This window comes from Ambystoma mexicanum, chromosome 8 (genome assembly GCF_040938575.1).
Source record: "Ambystoma mexicanum isolate Mex_15411 chromosome 8, UKY_AmexF1_1, whole genome shotgun sequence".
In the NCBI taxonomy this organism is placed as follows: Eukaryota; Metazoa; Chordata; class Amphibia; order Caudata; family Ambystomatidae; genus Ambystoma; species Ambystoma mexicanum.
Genome location: NC_090929.1, coordinates 1,544,025,624 through 1,544,053,319, shown reverse-complemented (window position 1 = coordinate 1,544,053,319; position 27,696 = coordinate 1,544,025,624). Strand labels below are relative to the sequence as shown.

Genomic DNA, 27,696 nt, shown 5'->3' with positions numbered 1-27,696 from the left:
GAAACAGCGAGGATATCTAAGTTGTCCATAGCCAGTATTGTGTGCTATAAGGGACCTAGCATTAATAAGGGCTCCTGATAATGTAGTAGTTGTAATGGTATCTTTGGCCAGTCTGGGACTAGGGTGATTGGGTCTTCTCTGTTTGTGATATGCGTCACCTTGTGGTTCGGGACCACCTTGTGGTTCAGGACGATTTACCGTCGCAGAGGCTAGGAAGTTAGAGTTAATGGCAGTAGAGGTGCGTGTGGGGACTGGTGGACTGGTTCTTTTATTTTTGATGTCATAAAGTCGTGGCAACCTCGCTCTAAGTCACAGGTTTCTCTCTTGCAGATTGCAAGGGGTAGGGTTGGTGAGGGCCATTATTGAGGTGATGGTTAGAATGGTCCAGGCTATGGACCAGGATGTATATGGGAAGCAGGTCTGGAGAGTGCGCATGTTGGGCGAAAGGACACAATGGCAGGTGTATTAGACTGATCTAGTAGGGACTGAGATACAATTATCCTGATGCTTTAGCACCAAAGTTTGGCAGTCTTAATCAGGGCTAGTATGCCTATGTGCTTCAATGGGGCATCACAGGGTATCACAATTAAACTAAAAAGCACAGGGCAACATCTAGATTTGGGCATCAAAGGTAGGCTATAATACATAAGGCAGCATCTGGATTAGCCGCCTCACAAGGCATTACAGTTAAACTTAAAAGCACAGGGCAACATCTAGATTTGGGCATCAAAGGTAGGCTACAGTACGCATGACAGCATCTAGATTAGAGGCATCACAAGGCATTACAGTTAAACTAAAAAGCAGAGGGCAACATTTAGATTTGGGCATCAAAGGTAGGCTACAATACGCATGACAGCATCTAGAGTAGAGGCATCACAAGGCATCACAAGGCATTACAGTTGAACTAAAATGCACAGGGCAACATCTAGATTTAGGCATCAAAGGTAGGCTACAATACATAAGGCAGCATCTGGATTAGCGGCATCACAGGTGGGCTAAAGTACTCAGATGTCGCACCAGAAAAGCGGTGATGCACAAATCGGTTTAAAAAGCATTTTATGCAGCATCAGGATACTGTAGGTTTTGGAAGGATGCAAGGCATAACAGTGCTAGTGTGCCGACGTAGTGTCAGTGCGCAGTGGGCATAAGCAACAGAGTGCAGGGTATTGGCATTAGTATTTAGTAAAGGTTGAAGCCCCAGGCAAACAGGGTTGAGCAGATTGAAGATAGGTTAGGGCAGAAGTCAGTTGCAGCAGATGTTAGGTAAGTTTACAGAAGCTGATCAGATAATGTCAGTGAGCTGCGATGCAAAAGTTACCTTACTGGTCATGTGCCGGAGGACCAGGGGTTCTGGCAGATTGGCAGAGTCGGCAGTGAACAGGCATGGAAACAGGAGATGGCCTTGTTGGCAGTGGGCCTTGGGTGAAGTGGGCAGGCTTCGCCTGCTGGAGCCCAATGGGAGGACAGATAGGCAGGGGCAGCCAATCAGGAAGGCTTGCTCGAGCCTCAATAGGCAGTGCAGGCAGACATCATGAAACGGGCGGCCATTTTGGAGCTGTGAAGTACCTCGTGTACTTCAATGGTGATTTTCATGTAAGGACAGCCAAATGGCTGTTAACAGGCAGCGGATTACCCTGGCCTTGTTTGGGTGGTGAATCGCTTCTGCTGCTGATGCGGATGCGATATTTTAAAATAAAAATGCGGTCGAGGCGGCGCTATGGAAACAGCGCTTACCAGAATTCAGGCACTAGGATGGAGGCCTTGGTGCTGGATGCCCGCTGCTCCTGCAGGTCGGGATCAGGTCCTAGGAGTTCCAGCTCCGGTGCCATGTTGCAGGTCAAGAGTCCAGGCATGGAAACAGGAGATGGCCTTGTTGGCAGTGGGCCTTGGGTGAAGTGGGCCGGCTTCGCCTGCCGGCACCCAATGGGAGGACAGATAGGCAGGGGCAGCCAATCAGGAAGGCTTGCTCAAGCCTCAATAGGCAGTGCAGGCAGACATCAGGAAACGGGCGGCCATTTTGGAGCTGTGAAGTACCTCGTGTTCTTCAATGGTGATTTTCATGTAAGGACAGCCAAATGGCTTTTAACAGGCAGCGGATTACCCTGGCCTTGCTTGGGTAGTGAATCGCTTCTGCTGCTGATGCGGATGCGATATTTTAAAATAAAAATGCGGTCGAGGCGGCGCTATGGAAACAGCGCTTACCAGAATTCAGGCATTAGGATGGAGGCCTTGGTGCTGGATGCCCTCTGCTCCTGCAGGTCGGGATCAGGTCCTAGGAGCTCCAGCTCCGGTGCCGTGTTGCAGGGCAAGAGTCCAGGCATAATAATAGAGCCATGTGAAGCCATTCCCAAGTTCACATGGGAAACGAGCTACACCCTTTGCTGCAAGAGGGTCAGAAGGTCATGATCATTGACATATTTCCCAAAACAACAGTTTGAGCAGAACCCAATCACTTGCATCAAACATGGACAACAATCCTCGTGTGATGATATTGAAGGATATTACATGTATATGTCAGGCTTTCCACACTCCTTGCTACAACATGTCCATTTGTGTGAGCCTGCACAACTCTGGAGTGGCATTTTCCAGTGACAATGAGCAAGCTCTCTGAGGTAAGGACTGATGGAGTGGAGGGAGGGTGATTGCCCATTCTGCCCCCTTTGGCCCACGCCTACAGTGCCTGTAAGTGCCCGTGTGGCCAAGGTGGTGCTTCAGTACTAGAGGCCATGGTGTGACTGCGATGTAGCACCCTGTAGCTGCCTGTACTTTTTCTGAGTTCCAGTGCACGCTGCCCGACTTCCCTTTACCACCCAAGAAAGGAGCACAGGCACTAGGGGATGGGGAGGGCATAACGATTACAGTGGGTCCAGATCAAGAGCTCCCTCTGTGTTCTGGCAGAGCAGCACACAATGCTGCACCATTCGTGATATCCTAAACGTCCTGGCATTGGCAGTACGGCAGGTGGGTGTACCCAAGAGAAGAGCCCAGTATTCCTCACACCACAAATTTGTTAAGATTTTCTTTTTTTACCAGCCTGCATGCTTTACATAGTACATGCATGTTTACAGCTGACAATTACTCATTGTGGAATGTGACGTTGTATCTAGTAGCGTTACTATGCATTTAGCCTTGACCATGATATTGTCGGGAATATTGTTCAGTTTACCAGAGTCCATAGGTAAACACGTATCTGTGTTTAATCCAAGATGTTTAATCCCAACACTTTAAAATGACCCATGTCCTATCAGCGCCTTAGAATATCCGCATAAAGAACAACATTTTAATTCCTGGTCGTTCTGGGTATCTGTAACGTCTTTGGAGCATTGCATGGCCCTATTCAATGCTGCACACAGCCTGGATGTTGTTACACTTGTAGTTAGGTTACCTGCTTAGGCTGCTATCTCTGGCATTGCACGTCCATGCCCAAGCCTAGAAGAAGTGACTTTCATCCCTCTGATGCTTTCCTGTGTGTTCCTCAGTGTGGCTGTGTGGTGAGTCTACCATAGGTGTGTGTGTGCAGTGTGAATGGAGGGGGTGGGGTGTTTCATTGTGCCCCTGTGTGTATGTGTGGGCAGAAGGGAGATTTTTCATCCTGTGAATGTTTGCTTTTGGAATGATGATTGGCCTGCATGAAGGTGAGTGGATTGTTCTGTGGTTGTCTGGTTGAAGGCTGGACGAATCCTGGAGCTGACTGAGATGGTGTGCCCATTGTCTCTCTCTTACTTCCTGGTCATATCTTCAAGTACCTGTCCAATCATGTATCATACTGAACCTACTACTTTTGACATTGTCTGGAATTGAGTAACCGCCAGAAAAACCCTGAGGCTCTTGAGACCTTTGTCCATCAAACTGCCCTCTACAAGTCGTTTGTTTTCTCGTCTAGTCTTTATCAGTCTTCAGTCACGCATATTCTCCATTGGTGAGAATATTGATAGAACAAATGACCACTCATCTTACATTCTCCATCATCATAAACTGGTGTCCATTGCGACATTCATTTAATAATTTGAAACAGTTGTTTTTGCTGTTCTTAAAAAGCACTGATTTCATTAAGCACATATTGGCCATTAGTATCTGGCACTGTGTGTCGTTTGCGTGCCGGGTACACTCTTTTGTTTTTTGTTTTTTCTAGTGACCATGGAAAGGGAGAAGGGAGCACATGTAGCCCTTCTCCCTTTCCAAGGTGGCCAGTTTCCTCCCATTCATTAGTACGGAGCAACTTGGCCCAAAATGGCGCCCTGTTGTTCCGTACTATTGAAGCACTACGCCCATTCTATTTTCCTAGAACTAACGCGTACTGCAAGGAAACCTTTTCTAATGGCAAAAGAAATGCTGCTTCAAAAGATGTTGTCAGCCATTAGTGTTCCGGGGCTGCAAACACAGGAAAACTAGTTTCCCGAGCCTGCAGACTCCAGAATACTAATGGCAATAAGCCACTCGACAGTAGCCCAAAACTGCCCGCGGTAATACACCCGGAGCCTTCATTAAGGTCCTCGCTATGCTCGGGCCTGTAACTATGGGCCCCGGGGGCATTACCTGGAGCAGTATTGGCACGCAGTCTCGGGGCTAATTGCCACAATATTACCAAAAGTATGCACTGGTTCCCTAGTGCAAAACAAAAAAAAAAACATCCTTTCAAATCGATTTTTGCAACAGAGCAAAGTTTATGCTAGTGCTAATGCCATTCCATATTAACACTATGGCAGACTACATAATAATATGCCAAATGTTGTAAAATGCAAAAATGAAAGAATATTTTTTTTAACTAGGGCAAAATTTACCCTCGTGTTAATGAGATGCAAAATTGCACTTGCAGCAGTGCACGGTTTAAAAGAAGCTGTAAAGTGGTGATATTTCCTTTACCTCTGCATTACGTCACTGATATAAAATGAGTTTTTGGCAGTAAGGTGGAGTATGTACTTCTAGCAAAAAGCAATGCACTGCCATAATATTTGAAGTATAGTCTCCTCATTGTGGAAACTGCCATCTTATTTGTAAGAGAGCCTCGTATTCCCAGATATAGTCATAATATGTGAAGTTCCGCCTTGTATGCCCACTTGCTGCCAACACACGATGAAAGCAGCCAAAAATGCCCCAGTGCTGTAACTTTAAATATTAGGATGATACTAGGCATAACATGCATACAGTAAAGCTTCAAAGGCACACAGTGAAATCATGTACTGTGCTCATTCTCCTATTCAGTAGAAATGGCAGTTCATACACATTAGAAGGAAAGTGCATAATACGGTCTGTGCCTATGACCATCTCCTCTGATTAAATATTGCACACAAGACCTGCAGAGCTATGGCCTTGTCTTCTGCCTTTAAATGCACTTCAGGTTCTCTATACGTTGGCCTTCTCAACTGCCTACAAAATGCATGCATGTGGAGTTCTCAGTGCTTTGCACTTCTCCTATCCCTACACAATGAGTGTGGGGTATTCAGAGTTGTGGCCTTCTCCTGTGCATGCACATTGCATATGGGGTTCACAGTTCTTTGACCTTCTCTAAACCAAAAATATGCACTTGGGGTTTTCAGTGCTTTGGCCTTCTCCCACACCCAACCAATGCATGCTTATTCTCAATGTGTTGTCATTCTCCTCCTCCTATAAATTGCACATGAATGTAATTCATAGTCTTTCTTTTGCACTTACAAAATGCATTATTGAATAATAAAATGATGCAGGTAGTTTCATCTCTGAAAGAGTAATCTGCTGATCAGATTCCCCTTTTGCCATCTTGATTCTCACTGTCCCTCCCTCTCTTTCCTGTCACCTCCACTTACTCTGGAGCAAAAAGCATTTTAGATGTGACATCAGAAAAGCAAGGTCCACTTGGTTACAGATCGGGGATTGGACCACTTAAGCCAGCTCGCTTTAGTCCAGTCACCTAAGGACTTTTGCCTTTAAAAAAAGGGTTGTCCCACTCCTTCTTCATATTGGCTCAGATCCTCAAAGATCCTTTAAGGCAGCAGATTGGCTCTGAAGACCTTAATGACGGTCCTTTGGGAATGTTGTACTTTCCAAAACTCTCAGCCTGAGGTGAAGAAGGAGTGATCCAAGACAGAAGAAAGATCTGTTCCCATCCACTCCCAGGGCACATTGGTATTGACCTCTGCTGTGGATCAGGACCTACTTCTCTGCACAAGAAATCTGCTAAAGCCCATCACCTACTAGGCCCGAAGTGACTGCTCAACTCCGGACCCGAAGCGAATCACTGGAGAGTCAGATGCTGACTCTAACCTGGGGTTACAACCACATTTCAACCCATCTAGCTCTTGAATTGCTGTCTGATCGATCGCACATAGACACACACACAAGATCCCCAATTCATCGACTGTCACTGCAAACTCTAACCACTGGAGCGTCTCACAGTGACCCCTTCCGGTGGCTAAAGCCTGACTCGGCCTGGCCATCCGAGAAGCATTCATAGAACCGGCCAACCTGCATCCTCGAGAGCCACCCTTCCCCAATGTGCCCGAACTGAGCTTGATCCACTCAGTCCTCTTGAACCATAGAGACTGGTTTGGTCATGATCGTTTTTGTACAGAATTTTATATTTCTTCTATGTGCAGATGGTTTGTTTGATTGAAATATACATATATATATATATATATATATATATATATATATATATATATATATATATATATATATATACACAGACAAAGGATGGAATATCTTTCTAATGACCCGTGAAAATTACATCAAAGAGGCATATAAACAATTGAACAATAAAAAATGCTATGAAAGAGTCAATAAAAATCCCACAGAAGAATTAGAAGAAAAGGTTAAAGACTTTGTAGCCAGTTGGGAACAGAAGGGCATTCTGACTGAAGAGAATTGCAAATTCTCACAGACAACAAACTCCATCACACCCACAATATACTTTCTCCCCAAGATTCACAAGAATATCAAAAAATCACCGGGGAGACCTATCATATCATTGGTAGGTTCTGTTTTGGAGAATATGTCCAAATTCATAGACGAAACACTTCTTCCATTTGTCTCCTCATTGCCATCTTATCTCAAAGACACCAAGGATTTCCTATCCCATATAAATGACATTTCCTGGGAATCTAATTATATGATGGCCACAATGGAGGTTGTGTCATTATATACGTCTATTGGTCATGATTATGGTAAAAAGGCATACGAACGATATTTGAATACAAGGTCACTCAACTACTATGAACACACGCAAATGATCCTTGAAATGATCGATCTGTGCTTGACCAATAACGTGTTTGTCTTCAACAAGGAATATTTCAGGCAAGTACAAGACACAGCCATGGGCACTACTTTTGCCCCAAACTATGCAAATTTAACCATGGGCGCCTGGGAAGCTGTAGAGGTTGGGTCAGAACAAAACCAGGAACGGATGGAAAATGCTGTCACCTGGCTCAGAAACATAGATGATTTATTCATTATTTAGAAAGGAACTGAACAAGGATAGGAAAGAACTAGTGAAACTATTAAATCAAAATAAGAATAACCTAAGGTTCAATGAAACCCATAGCTATTCTTTCATAACTTTTTTGGATGTGAATTTACGAATAGTTGACCAATCATTGATGTGTGAATTACATACAAAACCAACAGGCTCCAACATGCCAGAACACGCAAAAAGTGGACATCTGAAAAGCCTAATTTGGAGCGTACCTTATGGGGAGTTCATAAGGATAAGGCGAAATAGCTCCACTCTGGACACATATGATCATGAGAGTAAAATAAAAGTCAGAGGATTCAGATGACAATGTTATCCAAAAAAGGTTATAGAAAGAGCGTATCTGAAAGCCAGAAGTCAGGACAGACAAGTTCTGGTGGCAGAAAAACAAACAATTATGGAAACAGAAAATGAACCAACACGCCTCATATTAACTTTTGACAGTCAAACGCCAGAAGTTAGACAGGTATTACAAAAGCACTGGAAAGTACTAACCATAGACAAGGACATTGGTAGTACACTGAAAAAGAATCCTGATATCAGTTTTAGAAGACATTTCTCAATTAAGGACATGTTGGTACACAGTTTTATGCAAAAAGAAGAAGCTTCAGGTGCAAATACATGGCTAACAAGTAGAAAGAAGGGCTTTTACAAGTGCACACAATGTAATATTTGTAAATTTGCAAAGAATTGTGCCACTTTTGAGGACCCTATAACAGGAGCTACTGTGGGTATAAATGAGAAAATCACATGCGAGACAGAGTGTGGTACGTTTGAAGCACTAAATGCAAATTAAAAACAAGAGTGCAGCAACATGTTAGAGCCATTCAACACAAAGATGCAAATTATCCAATGAAAAAACCATTTTACAGACCATCATGAGAGCAACATGAAGAGCTTTGCTTTTTTTGGAATCCACACCATAGAGAGTGGTCCAAGAGGTGGTGACAGAGAGAGAAAGCTTCGACAACAAGATACTCGCTGCATCCTTGACTTTGAAACTAAACAGCCTAATGGACAAAATGTAGACAAAGAATTATATACCTTAGGATGTTAGCAGTAAATGCAATAACGGTACCAACTCCTTAATAATGACTGATCACTTTTTGTAGGGCTGCTGTATGTTTTTAACTGTGTCTAGAAAATGTTTACGGGTGTTTTTTGTTAACATTATGTGTCACAGGTGTGGGGTAGTTAAAAGTCTCGAAGATCGCCACCTTTTAAGGCAACTTATTAGTTAAATAAAATAGATGTGGTGGATGTGAACCATTTTTTAAAATTAAAAAATTGTCCGGCATCCTCCAAATATACCAGACTAGGGCTTAACAATGAGAAGCTGCAAGCACTATGAACTTTATGGCAGCACTTTAGCACTATGCACCTTATGAGCCTCATTATGACCCAGGCGGTAACCATGGCGCTAGTAGCACCATGGTTGCCGCCGGAATTTTACCAACTCCGCCATGGTGAATGGCGGAATTACCGCCCCATTCCAAGGTTGGCAGGGCGGTTATTCCCCATTCACCTTTGGTCCTTCCCCATTCCCATTTTTGCCCCCATAGGCTCAATGGGAATGGGGAAGGCAGTAATTGCGGTACCGTAATTACCTCAAAAGTCCCTTTGCGGGTTCCTTCCTTAACGGCTGGTAAAACCAGCTGTTAAGGTCGGGACCCGCAAAGGGACCTCATAATTAGGTGGTAAGGGTTTAATGGCGCCGACACCTTTTACAGCGCCGTTAACCCCTTACCGTCTGGGTCGTAATGAGGCCCAATGTCTTTCAACTAACTGAAAATACCGTTAGGATACGTAGGATACGTATGCTGCTAGCACTATGCACTTTATGCATAGAAATTAGAATACTATGCACTTTATTCATGCTGTTCTTGGAGAACACAGGAAGTCGGTGGGATTACCCATTATCAGATAAAAATGGACAAGTGACAATAAATGTAACAGTAGAATGATAACATGGACGGCAAAGCTCAAAGAACAGACAATGCATTATTACATCTGTTATTATGACGACCCATTTTGATTACTATATCAGGGGTTGCATACAGCCTGTTGTGAATGTATCATTAGTATGAGGCCCATTAGAATATGGCCGCCAACGTTTTGGGATATGAGTCCTTTTTCTATGTCTATTGCCCTGTCCTCTTTTCATGTCCATTATCATGCCTTTAGTATTTTAAACAAAGTGGTGTCAGAGACTAGTGTTGTGATCAAGCAGCAAGTGGTGTCGCGAAACGCGTCAGCTGTTTTTGGGAGAGCTGGGATGATAGGCTGCTGTATATTATGGAGCCATGATGTGCAACATATTGTGAATCAATAAAGAAGAAATGCAAATCAAATTCGGAGTCCTGGAATGAACTGGTAATATACCTAAAGGAGATTGCTCCTCAATGACTGGCCGTTTTGTCAGGTCTTGGAGAAAAAAAAAAATATATATATATATATAAATATATATTCACTGAAATAATAACTTTGTTAAAGGGATGTTATGCTGTTATGGTTAAGTTGCACAAATAAAAAAAGACTACATTCAATAAATACAACTTGTTAAAGGGACGAATAAAACAAAAGAAAATGAAATGTGCCATTTATTGTAAGCTATGAGAAAAAAAACTGCTATATTTCGTAAAATATGGCATCACCTATTTCCATCCCTCCTCCCCAAGAGCCACCACCACCAGATGCAGAACCTACACAACAAAAGAAGTGCAATACTTTAAAAGACAATAAAGAGAACCAGGAAGGTGAGGTAGAGGAAGTGCATACCTCTACCACCCAGAGAGAATCATGGGTGTGGCAGTTCTTTACCACGCTGGGGATATTACTAAAGGCTAAACCTATCAAAGTGAAATGCAGTCGCAAACACCTGGGCACTACTCCTACGGGATCACTTCCATGCACTTCCACACCAAATCCAACCAATGCAATGCTCTCATAAAGGTTGTTCCTTTTTTGGAAAGTAGTAGGCTGTCTTCCTCTACCTCATCTCCCTCAACAAATAGTGTAACCACACTGCCTACTTTTGTGGGACACAGAATCCCACCAGCTAACCCACATGTGTTAAAAGAGGCTGTTGATCCATATCCTTCGAAAACACAGTACTCTCTATATACTGCAACACACCACTCTGCAGGGGGCAGAGATTATGAAGTGCTTTGGACACTGTAATCAAGGAGCATGAGAAACACTGCCCCCTACCTTAGATTTAACACATGCTCAACATCTTGCCCTGTCCACCTGCCCCTGCATATCTGTGGTTGGTGCCCCTTCACTCATTTCCCTCCCCACCATAAAGTCTGCCCTCTCCTGCAAACGAATAAAGAAAAAAAACAAAGAATAAAACCATAAAAAAGGTTCCTTTTGAAAACACCTTTCACAGTTAAAAAATAGGACTAAAAAAATAAGTTTATAGACTCTATCTAGTTTAGAGGTTTCAGTGAAGTAATTAGATTCAATAAGTTTTTCCAACATACCCATGAGCATTTTCCTCTATATTAATGAAAATAATGGACAATTTAATACTAAAGAAAAAGAAAAAATCAAAGAAACACATTTCTGTCTGAATTTCTTCTTTGAAGATACATTGCCCTTTATGACTATTCACACGGGGTCATTTTAAGTTGGGCGGTACCGGTTACTGGGCACCGGTACGGAGACCGGTGCTGGTAAACCCGTACCGCCCAATTCTGAGGTCCCTTAGCGGGAACCGCAGAGAACATGTGGTCTGACCACACGTCCTTTACGGGTCCCGCTAAGGGACCAGGGTGCTAATTACGGGCCTGGTATTCACGGGCCCATAATTAGCACCTTCCCTATTCCCATTGGGCCCTATGGGGGCTCAAATCGGAATGGGGAATGGTTGGTTGAATGGGGACTTACTGTGTCCGCACAGGTCGGAATGTCCCAGTAAGTCCCCATTCAACTAGACCGGACACAGACCCGTTATTGGAGGCAGCCATGGTGCTAATAGCCCATGGCTGCCTCCAATCTCGGAATGAGGCCCACAGTCTCTGGATTCCCCTGTCTAACCCATGCCTTATTAGAAAACCCGGATTGCACATGCATACCATCACACAAGACAGCTCTTCTACTCTTTTTACTGTTATGTTTGTAATACTCCCTCATTGCTTGCTTTAAACCATTCGCACATATATCCACCAATCATTTAAAAAGAAAAACTCTACATACAGCCTATCAACATATTAAACTTCCACACACCAACTGCTACTTAACAATGTTCTACAAATCTGTTGCATCTGCATTTCCTACACTTATACCAACAAATTGTACATAGTGTTCATATAAATGCACCTCTGCATTGTGCAGTGACAGAAGTGAAGAAATAAAAGGAGCAGAATGGATGGGCAAGTGCCCATGGGAGCCCAGGAGGGAAGTGCCAAGGGATACCAAAGTGGGTGGCGACAAGGTAACTGCTGGGGCAGAGAAGTCCCAAGGGTGGGTTACATCTTATCCATAACAATCTTTTAACAAGGTTTTTTCTGTGAATTAAATAGTTATTTGTAAGTAAACATGTTTCATAATGTTACATCAATGTATATAAGCTATTGATAATTCCTCTTTTAACATCTATGAAAGAACTGTAAATCTCCATTAACAAACATATTTTTTTTGCAATGCATACTGATGTGTGTCATTATTAGCAGTGCATCCTGAGGGATAGACGTCATTGTTCAATTGCCTAGGGCATGGGTCTCAACCCTGACCTTAGCCCCACTAAACCACCCCATTTATCCACTGCATTCTACCCAGCATCCTAGTTCAGTGTCCACTATACCCTCATTATGTGACCAATGGCCAGTGCTCAGAGCTTCCATGGCCAGTCTCCACAATCCATAGGGCATGTGCTTCAGCCATGCTGCATACTCCAACATGCAAACCAGAGTAGAAATGTGTCCTTGCTATGGGCCAGGCCCACTGCCCACGGGAGCAAAGTTATATCACTATTTTCTGTACTTACATTTTGACACTTTCAAAAAAGTAAAACACAGGACACAGGACAGATTTGCAAACATTTGCTTTCAGAATCAGAGTAAACATTTGTCTTTGCTCAGGGCCAGGCCCATTTCCCAGCACCAACGTTACATCACCATTTTTTGTACTTACATTTCGAGACTTTTGAAAAATAAAACACAGCACAGATTTGGAAAATCCTGCTTTCATGTCATTGATAATACTACTCACAAAGGTTTGCTGCAATGCTGTACAGCACTTCGGGCTGAAGCCACGAGCAAAATGTGTTTCCATTCAAACGAATCCCAATTTTGAAAAACATGCCCTCATAGCCGGTTCCTGGTGGCCATACCCACTTTAACCCCATTACCGGTCCCTTATGGTCATGGCCATTAGCACTGCCCATGGCTGCAGGCTATACGTCAGTCACCAAAGATAATGTATTTCCCATTGAAACCCATCCCAATTTTGCAAAATATTACTACATAACCAGTTCCTGGTTGCCATGCCCACTTTAACCCTATTTCCAGTCCCTCGTGGTCATGGACAGTAGTCAGATTGTCCGGGTCATGGCCACATGCTATAACTCGGTCACCAAAGGCATATCACTATTTTTTGTACCTACATTATGACACTTTTAAAAAAAATAAAACACAGACACATTTGCAAAACCATGCTTTCACATCCTTGCCAGTGCTCCCTGCAAGAGTTTGCTTCACATCTATCCATGTTTTATTTTTTGAAAAGTGTCAACATGTACATTCATAAACCAGTCATATAACTTAGCCCACACTTGTCAAAATCCATCCAGACTTTGCAGAGACATTCAAGGTTGGGTGTATAATCGTTCTTAAATCTTCTGTGCACATTCGTCAAACGGCAACTATGTTATAAGCCATCTAAAAATGTTGAGACACACCTCTTATTTTGCCCCCTCTTGGCAAAATCCCACCAACGATTACAAAAACATTCAAATCTGGGTCTTAAATTGTTTTGCAAACTTTTGTACAGATTTGAAAAACAGCTGATGTTTCTCATTATCCAAGCAGTGGCCGTGTCCAATGTACGTAGACATCACACCAGGCTCTGATTGGCCCGGAGGCTGGTCTGTGGACCGAAAATGGATGCAAGTCCACGGACTGAACCCAGATATCACTAAATATTGTACCCATGTGTTTCTTTTTTCTAAAAAAACTACTGGAAAGATTTAAAACAAATGTACAAAAGCATGCTTTCAGGACCATGCCACATCTCATGCTGCAAATTCAGTGAACATCTGTCCAGTGGTTTGGGCTTTTGCACACAATGTGTTCCATTGCGTCTATGAAGAAAACCACAATTTTTGGGACTCCCCCTATAACTTTGCCCCCCCTGGTCAAAACCCCTTGGTGAGGACTCATCCGGGGGGGCACAGTTATAAGCCACCCAAAAGGGGCCCTTTCTACAAACAACTTAACTGCAACTAGAGGAATGCCAGACCCTGTAATAAATATATTATATATATATATATATATATATATATATATATATATATATATATATATATATATATATATATATATATATATATATATATATATATATAGAAAGAGAGAGGGAGAGAGAGAGAGAGAGAGAGAGAGAGAGAGAGAGAGAGAGAGAGAGAGAGAGAGAGAGAGAGAGATCCTTGATTGGCTAGTCCCTTTATTTTGAACAGTGATACAAATGGCGAAGGAGGTATATCTGTTAACTTTCCCTGTTTTACTTTTATGATTGTGTTTTGAATTGGTTTGTGGAAGTGTGAGGGCTGAGTAGGCCATTTTACCCCTACTCATCCGTCTACTCCTGCGGGGCAGAATCAATTTGGTCAAAGGGGTTCTTGGTGCTTTGGCTTCTCCTCCACCTGCAAAATCAGTATGGAGTTGTGAGAGGTTTGGCCATCTCACTACTTTGGTTTTATCTTCTGCCTACAAAACACATGTGGGGTTCACGATGCTTTGGCATTCTGATCAAATTACAAAACACATATATGGTTCGCAGCACTTTTCCCATACCAGATATCTGCAAGGTGGAAGAGCTTCTACTATGCCTTAAAAATACATGTTTGATCTTAGTGCTTTGGATGTCTCCTACATCTACAAGCTGCACATGGGGTTTTCCGTGCTTTGGCCTTCTCCTCCTTTAAATCGCAAGTGGAGTTCTCAATGATTTAATGTTTTTCTCTGACTACAAAATGCACATGGGGTTCTCAATGCTTTACCATCTCCTATGCCTACAAAATGCATGTGTGGTTCTAAGTGCTTTGATCTTCTCCTGCACCTACCAAAAAGCACATGGGGTTCTAAGTGAGTTGACCTTCCCCTCTACCTAGTAAATGCTCATGCGTTCTCAGTCCTTTAACCTTTTCGTACACCTACAAAACACGTGTGGGTTGAACTTTACCTCTCTGGACAATTCACAGTACCCATCCACTCATAAATTATATGCACCCAACCCCAAAAATGATTTTCCAGCATACCTCTAGCCAGGCTCTATTTCTGTTTTACTCTGATTCTAACCTTTAATGTCCTAGCTACAATCGCCTTCCCCATTACATCTGAAATGCTCCTAACACTTCGAATAACAATCATTTCCTAGTGTCCTGAGTTTCTTCTGTCCTTCTTGAATTAGATATGATGTTGAACCCTGTAGACCGTCTTTCCCGAACCTCAAGTGGAGGGCCTGCAAAGTTCAACGAGGTAGCACCCCTTGAAAGTCTGCCAATGTTTGCTTTTCACTAAACAAGATATGCACAGACATTACATCTTTCTTAGAGTCTCTCTGGTGATGTTGGGTAAATGGACTGTGGACACACAGGGGAAAATTGATGGGAGATGTCATCATGCATAAATACTGGGGCATAGAAGAGAGATGTCCAATGGAGGATTGAATGTGCGTGGAAATCCCTTGAAAATGTAACACATGAGGTTGGAGGGCTGACCCGAATGCTAATATGTTGGTGGTGCATTTGATTTCAGAGGGTAGGGAGTTCCAGTGAAATGGGCTAGGAGTAACAAGGAACATAATCACGAGGATGCACAGAGTTCACAAGGGAGTGATTATTGAGGATGCTAGGTTATAGGGTGGGACAAAGAATTGTGAGAGAGACGCATGGGGTTTAGTCCATGTTAAAATATGGAATTCCTGTCTGTCACCTTGCTCAGTTGGGTGAAGGGTGGTTTGGTATAGGCATGCAGGTAACACAAGTTGGCATTTAGATCAGCAGTGTCCTTCAGATTCCCCATGCTGACCGCCACCCTGCAATCAGGCTGCAAGCAGGCAAGGAAATCATGCCTGATGCTCACATATGTAGTACAGTCAACCGTTCCAGCATAGGGAAGTAGAGCACCTATTGACTGAACACAGACATGATAGGGCCAGTGCCATTGACTACACTTTGGGTTCCTTCTCACACATCTGTGCTGACAATCTTGGTGCATAACATTTGGCATCTCAAAGGCAGAAGATTCTTCCCATGCACCACTGTAGGGGGCTACTCTGGGGGCAGGGATGACACTAGGGGAATACATCTTCTGCTAAATCAATTATCAAATGCTGGTGCACATTGTAGTTCTGCCCAAGTAATAATATTAGCATTTCTTCTTCTGCCACACTTTCTTATTGTAGAGATTGCAAACAACTGCACACTGGACACCCATCTGCCTGTACCTTTCCTTGAGGGAAGAGAAAGCTCTGCAAAACTAAGAAGGGACCTCGTGTAGACATTATTGGTGCAGTACCCCTTATGGCTGTCCTGTCCTTTGGCATGCTTACCCTAGCCACAAGGATTGAGCCACCAGTGTCGGCTTGGGCATCCCATTCAAGCACCTACCCCTTCTCTGAATGAACTCGCCCCTTTACTCCTTCTGCTGCCCCCTTTCCTTCTGCCTCATCTATGTGGCCTAGTCATGTCCTGCATTCATCACATGTTCGCCTCCGCGGCTCCAACTTACACCCCTTATGTTCTGTCCCCTCTTTATCTGCCTTCTTCGCATCCTCAAACTTATTAGTGTGTAAATGCTGCCCCTAATCAGCTTCTTTTTGGGGGATTTCCTCCTTCCATACAACTGCCTCTTTCTATTACTACTCCTCCTGCACGTCACACAACCCATGATGTTTGTCCTCCTGCTACCACTCCATCTTTGCCTCCACGTAATTCACCGCCTACTGACCCTTTCCCACACAGAGGAAATGCTACCAAACTTCTCTGCGCGTTCCTTATTATAACAGTTCTAAGGCCACTAACATACAACTTTTCTCAACGTTTTCAAAGGGTTGGACAGCTGGTTTCTCTTATTTCAATATTTTAGTTGGCATAGGAAAAGGGACATGAAAAAAAAATAAGAAGGGTTTCATGTAGGTTTTTTGCAACGTTTCTTTCTTGATCTCTTGTAAGGGGGAAAGTGAAGGAGAACACTTAAAAAGAAAACAATCACAAAGTGTCAAGGGGGAGTCAGACTTTAAGAAAGAACATGTGCAGTAGCAATGCTCTCAGTAGCTCCAGCACACGTTCACTTGCTCTATCAGGGGGTGGGCTAGGTCTGTGCTTACCTCTAACAGCCCAATCCAACACAAAGAGAAAGACGAGGTAACCCGGTCCCTTTTCCCAGGCCACTAAACCGCTCCCAAGATTCAGGGATCTGCTTGGCCTGCAAAGCTCTCTGGGTTTTTCAACAGCCAGGTGATGCCACTTTAGCCGAGGTTCATGCACGGGGAGGGTCCCGCAACATCACTGAATCCTGACCACTATATTCTGCTCCTTCCATGAGATCGTTGCGGGGGCGCTTCACTCAGCTTTGTTTACTACACATTGATGGCTGCAGTCCAGTGCCATTCTGAGAGGTGATATTTGTCCAGGATACTTCTCTTTGACACTGTTAATGGAATTGGGGCATGGTACATTTCGAACCCAAATTGTTTTGTCAATTCTTGTGTTTCCATTGTGTTTGATTCCCGTGCCTGGGTCATCATAATGAAACAGTTCTTTAGCCAAAAAAAGCAAATATTCATCTATGGAAATTCTGGCAATCTTTCTGGTGGTAGAGTGTGTAAACTGGTGTCCACTGCATGCGTCTTTTACTAATGGGTACATTATTTACCAGCAATAATGTATGACATGCCTTAACCCCTTAATTGCTGTGCTATTATTCATGTCCATGCAAATTTGACGAGCATACTCGCCTTCAACACTTAAGTACATAATTTGCCATGCTATATTGCCAACATTCAGAAAAATGTAGTTTTGGCGCTCTGATAACGAGGTAGACATGTATCTGAGATTGCATGGGCTTATGCCTTCGATATCCCGATGTACAAACAATGATCACAACAACCATAAAGCAGCGTTTGCCTCCAGTGTTCATTTAAAACATTAACTCATGTTCCATTTTGAAAAAAAAAGTCACGTCTGTTGCTTCTTTTTTTGCAGATCTTTGAAGAGGAGCACAGTGTGTTGTACCTGGACCAAGGGGGAGTCTTGGTTGCCATGAAGCATACATCTCTTCCGATAAGACACTTATGGTAATGACTGCAACCACACTTACAATGTCTTTAGTGCTGTTGCTCCTGAGAGACAGCAATTAAGAGCATTTCAAATCAGCCAACTTGGCAGCAAGGCAAGTTGTACTTTACCCACCGCCGCGAGCTGTCACTTATGGACTTACACATGAGCTCTGCCAAGTCTAAAAATAGGAATCTCGCTCTCCTATGGCAGCCAATATTGGCGACAGTAATTCATGCTTGTAGTAAGTGCCAAGAGTCCAATTTATTTTACAGGCATCTCAGCTGCAATGTTTACACAGTAACAGCTTGGTGCTCATGTTTGGGCTTGGTGCCTACTACTAGATTAACTGGAGACCCTAGTTCAGACGTGCACACAGTAAGGCAGTCGATGCATGCAAAAATAACACATTTGACGCAATGCTCTAGAATATATGAGAAAAACATAAACACGCAGATATATTCTAGATGTTAGAAGAATGTGCCTATCTTAAGTATGGTTTCCCTGTGTGATGTCTTGCTACTGTGTATGTCCCATGGATCTGTCCTAATGTTATGTTAATTGGCATTTGTCTAACGCTTTTCACCATTGCTATGGTCTCAATGCGCTGTAGGTTGAACGCTCTCGGGGACCGGAGTCCAGGTCAGTGGAGACAGTCAGAGCATTAAATAGCGCCTGTGTGCACTCTTTATGTGTGCAGCTAGACCACATTTTTCATGGTGGATAGCTGCATTCTAATGCTAGAAGTAGTGTGCATGGTACGTGACAATCCAACACTTGCTTAAGGACCAATTACATTAGAGATATTGGTATATGGTGGTTATGCACCCCCAGATGGCATTGCGGCCTACTGGGGAATCATGAGGCTTCTGGAAGCACAGCATAAAGACGTCTGATATAATAGTATCATGCTGCCTATATCTGTCAACGTGGCATGTGCACGTGCTGCTACCGGTAATGCGCATGTTCTCACCCTCTGTTATTATTTGTCAAGAACAAGACTCAGAGGGTGCAAAAGTGAATGAATAGAAGGTGCAGGTGGCATCCCCAACATCCTTGAACTAGACATACAGGTTCTATTAGGATCCAGAGATGTGATTGCATCCTTCATGTTGGAAGTTGTGGCAACAAACACATTGGATGTCATTGTCATCTTGTGTCCATTGAGATTAATGAGCCACCCAACATGCAGGCGATGCATCAACGTTAAGGCATATGTGAAAGTATGAGGTCAGATATGGACTGTGTAGCCAATAACATTGCCCACAGCACGTTCTTCATAGACACATCCCTTGCCAGGCCCCAGCGCTCAAGCAATTATTGAGGACAAGGAAGATAAGGCAGATGCTCTGCTGCAGCCTCCCATACAGCTTAGCTCCACCATGTTGGAACAGGGACATCCTTGTTGTTCCCAAAAAGCAAGCACTTTTCCCTGTATGCCTCCCTATTACACCTTTAATTTCTGTATCTCCCGCCTTAATATATTACCTATTGTGAAATAAAAGTGGTCAGGGCGCCCCTCTGCAAGAAAGAACACAGCATGATAACCTGTTCTGTGGGAATGTACCCACTCAGAGTCTGCGGCAACATGGTTTAGCTCACTCTACCTTTCACAAAGGAGGAATACCCAAATGCATATCAGTCTTTGTCCCACCCACTTGAGCAGTCCAGCACCAAAATGCTAGGCAATCCTCCTTTGAACAAGAGTACCGACAGCAACCCCAGACACGTGTTTTAAGCCTAGTCAGGCCTCATCAGTGAGGTGGAGCTGTGCCTCTCTGAGCACAGTGAGCAAGGGGCCCATGTCTGGATAACCATAATTAACTTATGGTGACCAACCCCAAGGTCCTTTTACATTCAAAAAGAGGTCAGGGCACCCCTCTGCAAGAAAGAACATAGCATGATAACCTGTATTGTGGGAATGTACCCACCCAGAGTCTGCAGCCACATGTTTTAGCTCACTCTACCTTTCACAAAGGAGGAATACCCGTTTGCATATCACTACTTGTCCCGCCCACTCGAGCTGTCCAGCACAGAAATGCTAGGCAATCCTCCTTTGAACAAGAGTACGAACAGCAAGCCCAACACTTGTTTCAGTCTAGTTGTGCCTCAGCAGTGAGGTGGAGCTGTGCCTCTCTGAGCACAGTGAGCAAGTTGTCCATGCCTGGATAACCCTAGGTAACTTAGGGTGACCAACTCCAAGTTCCTTATACATTTTAAAAAAAAAAGGTCATGGTAGCCCTCTTCAAGAGAGAAAACAGCATGATAACCTGTTCTGTGGGAATGTACCCACTCAGAGTCTGCAGCCACATGTTTTAGCTCACTGCACCTTTCACAAAGGAGGAATATACATGTGCATATCAGTCTTTGTCCCGCCTACTTGAGCAGTCCAGCACTGAAATGCTATGCAATCCTCATTTGAACAAGAGTACCAACACAACCCCAGACACATGGTTCAGCCAAGTTGAGCCTCATCAGTGAGGTGGAGCTGTGCCTCTCTGAGCACAGTGGGTAAGCGGTCCACCTCTGTATAACCCTAGGTAGCTTAGGTTGACCAACCCCAAGTTCCTTTATATTCAAAGAGAGGTCAGGACGCCCCTATGCAAGAAAGAACATGGCCTGATAACCTGTTCTGTGGGAATGTACCCACTCTGAGTCTGCAGGAACATGTTTTAGCTCACTGTACCTTTGACAAAAGAGTAATTTCCATTTGCATATCAGTCTTTGTCGCACCCACTAGAGCAGTCCAGCACTGTAATGTAATGCTAGGCAATCCTCCTTTGAACGAGAACCAACAGCAACCCCAGACATGTATTTCAGTCTAGTAGGGCCTCATCAGTGAGTTGGAGCTGTGCCTCTCTGAGCACAGTGAGCAAGAGCTCCACGTCTGGATAACTCTAGGTAACTTAGGGTGACCAACCCCAAGAAGGGTGCCCTGACCTCTTTATGAATATTCCCTATTGTGGCCTTTATCACTGGTACCACATGGGTTGTCTGGCAGCATAAAAAACTACATTGACTGTGTGGGAGATAGTTTTGCAAGTATGCACCTACACATATTCTCCTGGTACCAGTCTCCCCAGCTCCTGTACCTGTATGGTACTAAGAGGGCTGGCTGTGTGGTGGCTCACACATATAATAATGCATAAAAACAGTTTCATGTGTACCTCATTGTTGGATTTGCCCCTTGCTTTCTAACCTGGGAGCCTCTAGCTTTTCTGTAAGGTGTTGTTCATAAGTCAATTTTTTGTTGGTAACGACAATTAGAATGAGTGAGTATGCGCTCACTAGAATGTAGGTGTTTGGCAGGAAGATTCTATCTACATGACTGCTTACGTTGAATCCTCTAGGCCACAATATCAATCAACAAACTCAGCGGATATGAACAAAGACATCTTAACTGTCCACATGTAGGGCCTTCTGCATAGACATATCTTTCAACATGCAACAGATTACTTTCATCTTGTAGAATGCATGTAGTTTGTATATATCAACAACACCCGTAGACTGATGCACTGGAAGATTATCATCAAGAAGCCAAATAATTAAATAATGCCTCTGGTACATATGTGTGCAGAATGATTCTTGCAGTGGGCTTCAGGGACTACGTTGTGGAATGGAGTCAGATGCTACACATGCAAATGGTATGCACTGTCTTCACAATCTATGGACCAGAGTTAATATGACACACTGACATTGCTGAGAATAGCAGGTTTCTGATCTCTTCAATGTATACCCTTAGACAAATGTAACATATATGTGTTGAATCAGGACAATATTTATCCAAAGGCATTAAGGTGCCCTGGGTATCATATATGTTTTATGCATGATAGAGTGCATGATAGAATACAACATCTCTGATAGGTGTTCAGTCTTTTTTGGTGCCTGGTGATGAATTAAAGTAATTGAGTGCTGCAATCACCTGCTGCCTGTCCAGCACTGTGTGTGGCCTGTGGTTGTTTTGCTATGATTTTCCAGTGCTGCATATGCAGTTGACTCCAAGACTGGGTGGTCCACTGGTTATACCCAGTTGCAATGAAATGGTGCACTACATGTACTCTCACATAACTTGGTCATGCGTGTGAGTGTTTAACTTGCACCTTTTCCTTCCCTTGTTCTACCCTTTATCACATGTGGTGTCGAGCAGCACTCTTCAGACATTTCATAGGTTCTCTAATGATATATTCTCTAACTGCCACACCTCCATCCACTGCGCAGTACTGCCTTGGCCACTACAGCTGAAGTAGCTATTCTGTCCATGATATAATATGATATGGCATTTATAACGCACCTGTGCACAAGTGTTTCTAGGTGCCACAAGACAAGGGAGGGAAGACAGAGCGAAGACAAGACAAACAATCCTATAAGGCCCTGTGTCATTTGGATCGTGCAAGTGTGACAACGAGAAGGGCAGGGGGAAGGGAGATGGGACGTTCAAGGAGGAGGGTAGGGGAAGTGCAATGAGGGCAGTTTGTCTCTGAGTAAGCACAGCCAGGCCAGTGTGTCTCTGAGTAGGTGCAAGGAGCCGGGGGGCGGGCTAGGAGGTAAAGTTACAGCCTCTAAGTGCGGGGTAGGCCAGGAGGCAGTTCAAAGAAGACTGGTCAAGGATGGGCCTGTTACCCAGTGAGACTCTGAGGGTACCAAGGAACCAGTCGGCATGGCAGACAGGAAGTTAGCAAGGAAGCGAGAGAGAAAAGGCAGAGGAGAAGAGGAGTGTCTTCACCTGCTTCTGGAATTTCAGGTGGTCCAGCTCAAGTCTGAGAGGGGAAGGGAGTCCATTCCAGAGGGAGGCATCTGCAGAAGATAGATATCGACCCTCCATTCACTTCCTGGAGAAGCGTCTGACCCTTAGAGAGTTGTAGGTAGCTGAGCAAATTGCTCTAGAAGGAAGCTATTACGGAAGAGAGAGTTGGATGTAGTGAGGGCCCCAAGTCCAGAAAGCCTTGTGGATGATGTAGAGGGGCTTGAACTTGATCCTTGCAGCCACCGGGAGCCAGTGGAGGGATTTCAGGGCTGTAGATATACAGTCCCTGGAACTGAGGCCAAGGATAAGTCTTGCAGTCTTATTCCAGATTAGTTGCAGGGGGTGAAGAGTAGAGGTAGGCAGATTGAGAAATAGGGTGTTGCAGTAGTCCAGCCTAGAGAGAACCAGTGCTCTGGAGACAGTGAGCTTCTGGGGGAAATTGAGATAAGGTAGAATACCTCTGAGGAAGTGTGGCTGGAAGTGGGCCTTTTGGCAAGGTCTATGATGTGAGGAAAAAAGGAGTCAGTGGAGTTGAATCTTACACCAAGGTTTTTTGCCTTACAGGAAGGCGAATGTAGAGGGCCCAAGGAGGGTGGCCAGAGTGAGAGAGAGAAAGCGAGAGCAGAGGTCCCAATGAGAAGAATCTCAATCTTACTGGCATTTAGGCAAAGATTTTTGGAAGCACGCTAAACTGAATCACGGATAGACAGTCAGGAATAAGAGAGGGTGGAGAGGAGGCTGAGGAAAGCTAGAAAGAGAACTGGGTGTCATCCGCATAACAATGAAACTTAGAGGAAAATGTGGAGAACATGTGGGCCAAAGGGGCCAGTTAAACATTGAAGAGGAAGGGTGAGAGGATACAGCACTGTGAGGAGAGTGGTGGTGCAGAGAAAGGACCCAAGTTGGACTTGGGAGGGATGGTCCAGGAGGAAGGAGGTCAGCCACATCAAGGCCTGATCCATAATGCACAGGTTCACATGGATTTGGTTAATCAGGGTGGCGTGATTGACTGTGTCGAAAAGAGAGGTCAAGGAGTATGAGGACAGAGGGAGAGCTGGAGTTAAGATCAGAGAGCAAATCTTCATGGGTGTTTAGTAGAGAGGTTTTGGTGCCTCTGATTACTCTGAAGCCAGACCTTTGGTCATGAAGACCACCAACTGATTCAGTGTGAAGAGTAAGCTGGGAGATGGCCAGCTTTTACAGGAGTTTTCCGAGGAAAGGAGTGATAGAAATCAGGCGATAGTTTGCCAGACAGGTAGGTTGGCAAAAGTCTTTTTTTTTTAGGAGGGGGTGCACAAGAGAGTGCTTGAGGAGGGAGGGGAAAGATCCAATGGCGAAAAAGTGACTTCAGAAATCAGCCAAGGCTCGAGCAACGGTGGCAATGTGGTCCTTGATGGTGTATAAGAGCAGAGGAGCATCTGTTAAGATGACACTTTCATAGATCAGACTTGTCTAGAAACAGTTATCAGAGAGAAGGAGGAAAAAGGAAGAAGAGAGGTAGAGGCAGCCAGAGATATGAGAGAGGTAGACGTGGAGGAAGAGGAAAGTGTGGATATGATGTCCTGAGTTTTAGTGATGAAATGAGAAGCCAGAGCCGTACAGATGGAATGGGAGGTACCATGAGAGGCGAAGACTGCAGTAGGATTGGCCAGCTGCTTGCAGATTTTAAAGAGTTTGGCTATGTTGTTAGAGGCAGCAGAGACGTGGGCTTCGGATATGGACCCTCTTCTTGGAGAGGGCAGAATGTCTGTATTGCCTTTGGAGCAGACGGCAGGCCAGATTGTCAGAGGATGCGCCTGAAGCCCTGCACTTCCCCTCAACCACCCTGCACTTGTCTTTTAGGGTGACAAGGTCAGAGTCATACCAAGAGTTGCACTTGGAGGTAGGCTATAGACATATTCTCATGACAAGGACAAAGATGTCCAAAGTGTTGGCGATAGAAAGATGCAGTTTAGAGAGGGCTGTGTCAGAGTGTGATTCAGTTGCAGGAGTAGGAGGAACAGAGAAAGTAGAGGCAAAGGCGTCCTGTGACACTCAATTTACTGGCCAAATGACCGAGAAGGAGGATTTCGGTGCTAGGGTAGGCTTTGCTTGAGGCACAAGAAGTTTCTGGAGAGAGGAGAGCAGAAAGTGGTCATTCCAAGAAAGAGTCATGAACATGATGGGGCATGCCCCTGTTCAACTATCACTGTTTTACAAAGGTAGCGGGCGCCCCTCTCTCGCAAGAACAGACATGATAACCTGTTCAGTGGTTATTAACCACTTGAGAGTTCGCAGCCACTGCTTTTACTCACTGTCCCTTTCACAGATGGGTAATATCCATTTGCATATCAGTCTTTGTCCTGCCCAGGGGCAGTCCAGCACCGAAATACAATGGCAATTCCAATCTGAACGAGAGTACCACCAGCAACCCCATACACGTGTTTCACCCTTGTTGGGGATCATCAGTGAGGTGAAGCTGATGCCTCTCTAAGCACAGTGAGAGGGAGACCACGTCTGGTTGCCCCCAGGAGACCTAGGGTTACCAATCCCAGGTTCCTTAAAAAACAGTTTTACAAAGGTAGCGGGCGCCCCTCTCTCGCAAGAACAGACATGATAACCTGTTCAGTGGTTATTAACCACTTGAGAGTTCGCAGCCACTGCTTTTACTCACTGTCCCTTTCACAGATGGGTAATATCCATTTGCATATCAGTCTTTGTCCTGCCCAGGGGCAGTCCAGCACCGAAATACAATGGCAATTCCAATCTGAACGAGAGTACCACCAGCAACCCCATACACGTGTTTCACCCTTGTTGGGGATCATCAGTGAGGTGAAGCTGATGCCTCTCTAAGCACAGTGAGAGGGAGACCACGTCTGGTTGCCCCCAGGAGACCTAGGGTTACCAATCCCAGGTTCCTTAAAAAACAGTTTTACAAAGGTAGCGGGCGCCCCTCTCTCGCAAGAACAGACATGATAACCTGTTCAGTGGTTATTAACCACTTGAGAGTTCGCAGCCACTGCTTTTACTCACTGTCCCTTTCACAGATGGGTAATATCCATTTGCATATCAGTCTTTGTCCTGCCCAGGGGCAGTCCAGCACCGAAATACAATGGCAATTCCAATGTGAACGAGAGTACCACCAGCAACCCCATACACGTGTTTCACCCTTGTTGGGGATCATCAGTGAGGTGAAGCTGATGCCTCTCTAAGCACAGTGAGAGGGAGACCACGTCTGGTTGCCCCCAGGAGACCTAGGGTTACCAATCCCAGGTTCCTTAAAAAACAGTTTTACAAAGGTAGCGGGCGCCCCTCTCTCGCAAGAACAGACATGATAACCTGTTCAGTGGTTATTAACCACTTGAGAGTTCGCAGCCACTGCTTTTACTCACTGTCCCTTTCACAGATGGGTAATATCCATTTGCATATCAGTCTTTGTCCTGCCCAGGGGCAGTCCAGCACCGAAATACAATGGCAATTCCAATCTGAACGAGAGTACCACCAGCAACCCCATACACGTGTTTCACCCTTGTTGGGGATCATCAGTGAGGTGAAGCTGATGCCTCTCTAAGCACAGTGAGAGGGAGACCACGTCTGGTTGCCCCCAGGAGACCTAGGGTTACCAATCCCAGGTTCCTTAAAAAACAGTTTTACAAAGGTAGCGGGCGCCCCTCTCTCGCAAGAACAGACATGATAACCTGTTCAGTGGTTATTAACCACTTGAGAGTTCGCAGCCACTGCTTTTACTCACTGTCCCTTTCACAGATGGGTAATATCCATTTGCATATCAGTCTTTGTCCTGCCCAGGGGCAGTCCAGCACCGAAATACAATGGCAATTCCAATCTGAACGAGAGTACCACCAGCAACCCCATACACGTGTTTCACCCTTGTTGGGGATCATCAGTGAGGTGAAGCTGATGCCTCTCTAAGCACAGTGAGAGGGAGACCACGTCTGGTTGCCCCCAGGAGACCTAGGGTTACCAATCCCAGGTTCCTTAAAAAACAGTTTTACAAAGGTAGCGGGCGCCCCTCTCTCGCAAGAACAGACATGATAACCTGTTCAGTGGTTATTAACCACTTGAGAGTTCGCAGCCACTGCTTTTACTCACTGTCCCTTTCACAGATGGGTAATATCCATTTGCATATCAGTCTTTGTCCTGCCCAGGGGCAGTCCAGCACCGAAATACAATGGCAATTCCAATCTGAACGAGAGTACCACCAGCAACCCCATACACGTGTTTCACCCTTGTTGGGGATCATTAGTGAGGTGAAGCTGATGCCTCTCTAAGCACAGTGAGAGGGAGACCACGTCTGGTTGCCCCCAGGAGACCTAGGGTTACCAATCCCAGGTTCCTTAAAAAACAGTTTTACAAAGGTAGCGGGAGCCCCTCTCTCGCAAGAACAGACATGATAACCTGTTCAGTGGTTATTAACCACTTGAGAGTTCGCAGCCACTGCTTTTACTCACTGTCCCTTTCACAGATGGGTAATATCCATTTGCATATCAGTCTTTGTCCTGCCCAGGGGCAGTCCAGCACCGAAATACAATGGCAATTCCAATCTGAACGAGAGTACCACCAGCAACCCCATACACGTGTTTCACCCTTGTTGGGGATCATCAGTGAGGTGAAGCTGATGCCTCTCTAAGCACAGTGAGAGGGAGACCACGTCTGGTTGCCCCCAGGAGACCTAGGGTTACCAATCCCAGGTTCCTTAAAAAACAGTTTTACAAAGGTAGCGGGCGCCCCTCTCTCGCAAGAACAGACATGATAACCTGTTCAGTGGTTATTAACCACTTGAGAGTTCGCAGCCACTGCTTTTACTCACTGTCCCTTTCACAGATGGGTAATATCCATTTGCATATCAGTCTTTGTCCTGCCCAGGGGCAGTCCAGCACCGAAATACAATGGCAATTCCAATCTGAACGAGAGTACCACCAGCAACCCCATACACGTGTTTCACCCTTGTTGGGGATCATCAGTGAGGTGAAGCTGATGCCTCTCTAAGCACAGTGAGAGGGAGACCAC

General features: G+C 44.7%; 1 protein-coding gene across 5 annotated transcripts in view; it reads left to right on the top strand.

The window, feature by feature from the left end:
- Positions 1-27,696, top strand: part of LOC138473193 (VPS10 domain-containing receptor SorCS1-like) — a 3,088,785-nt gene that overhangs the window by 2,404,820 nt on the left and 656,269 nt on the right. For all 5 annotated transcript variants that reach the window (XM_069611754.1, XM_069611755.1, XM_069611758.1 and 2 more), the window contains exon 13: positions 17,874-17,965. In XM_069611754.1, the coding sequence (XP_069467855.1) occupies positions 17,874-17,965 (92 nt within the window). The remainder of the gene's footprint in view (positions 1-17,873; positions 17,966-27,696) is intronic.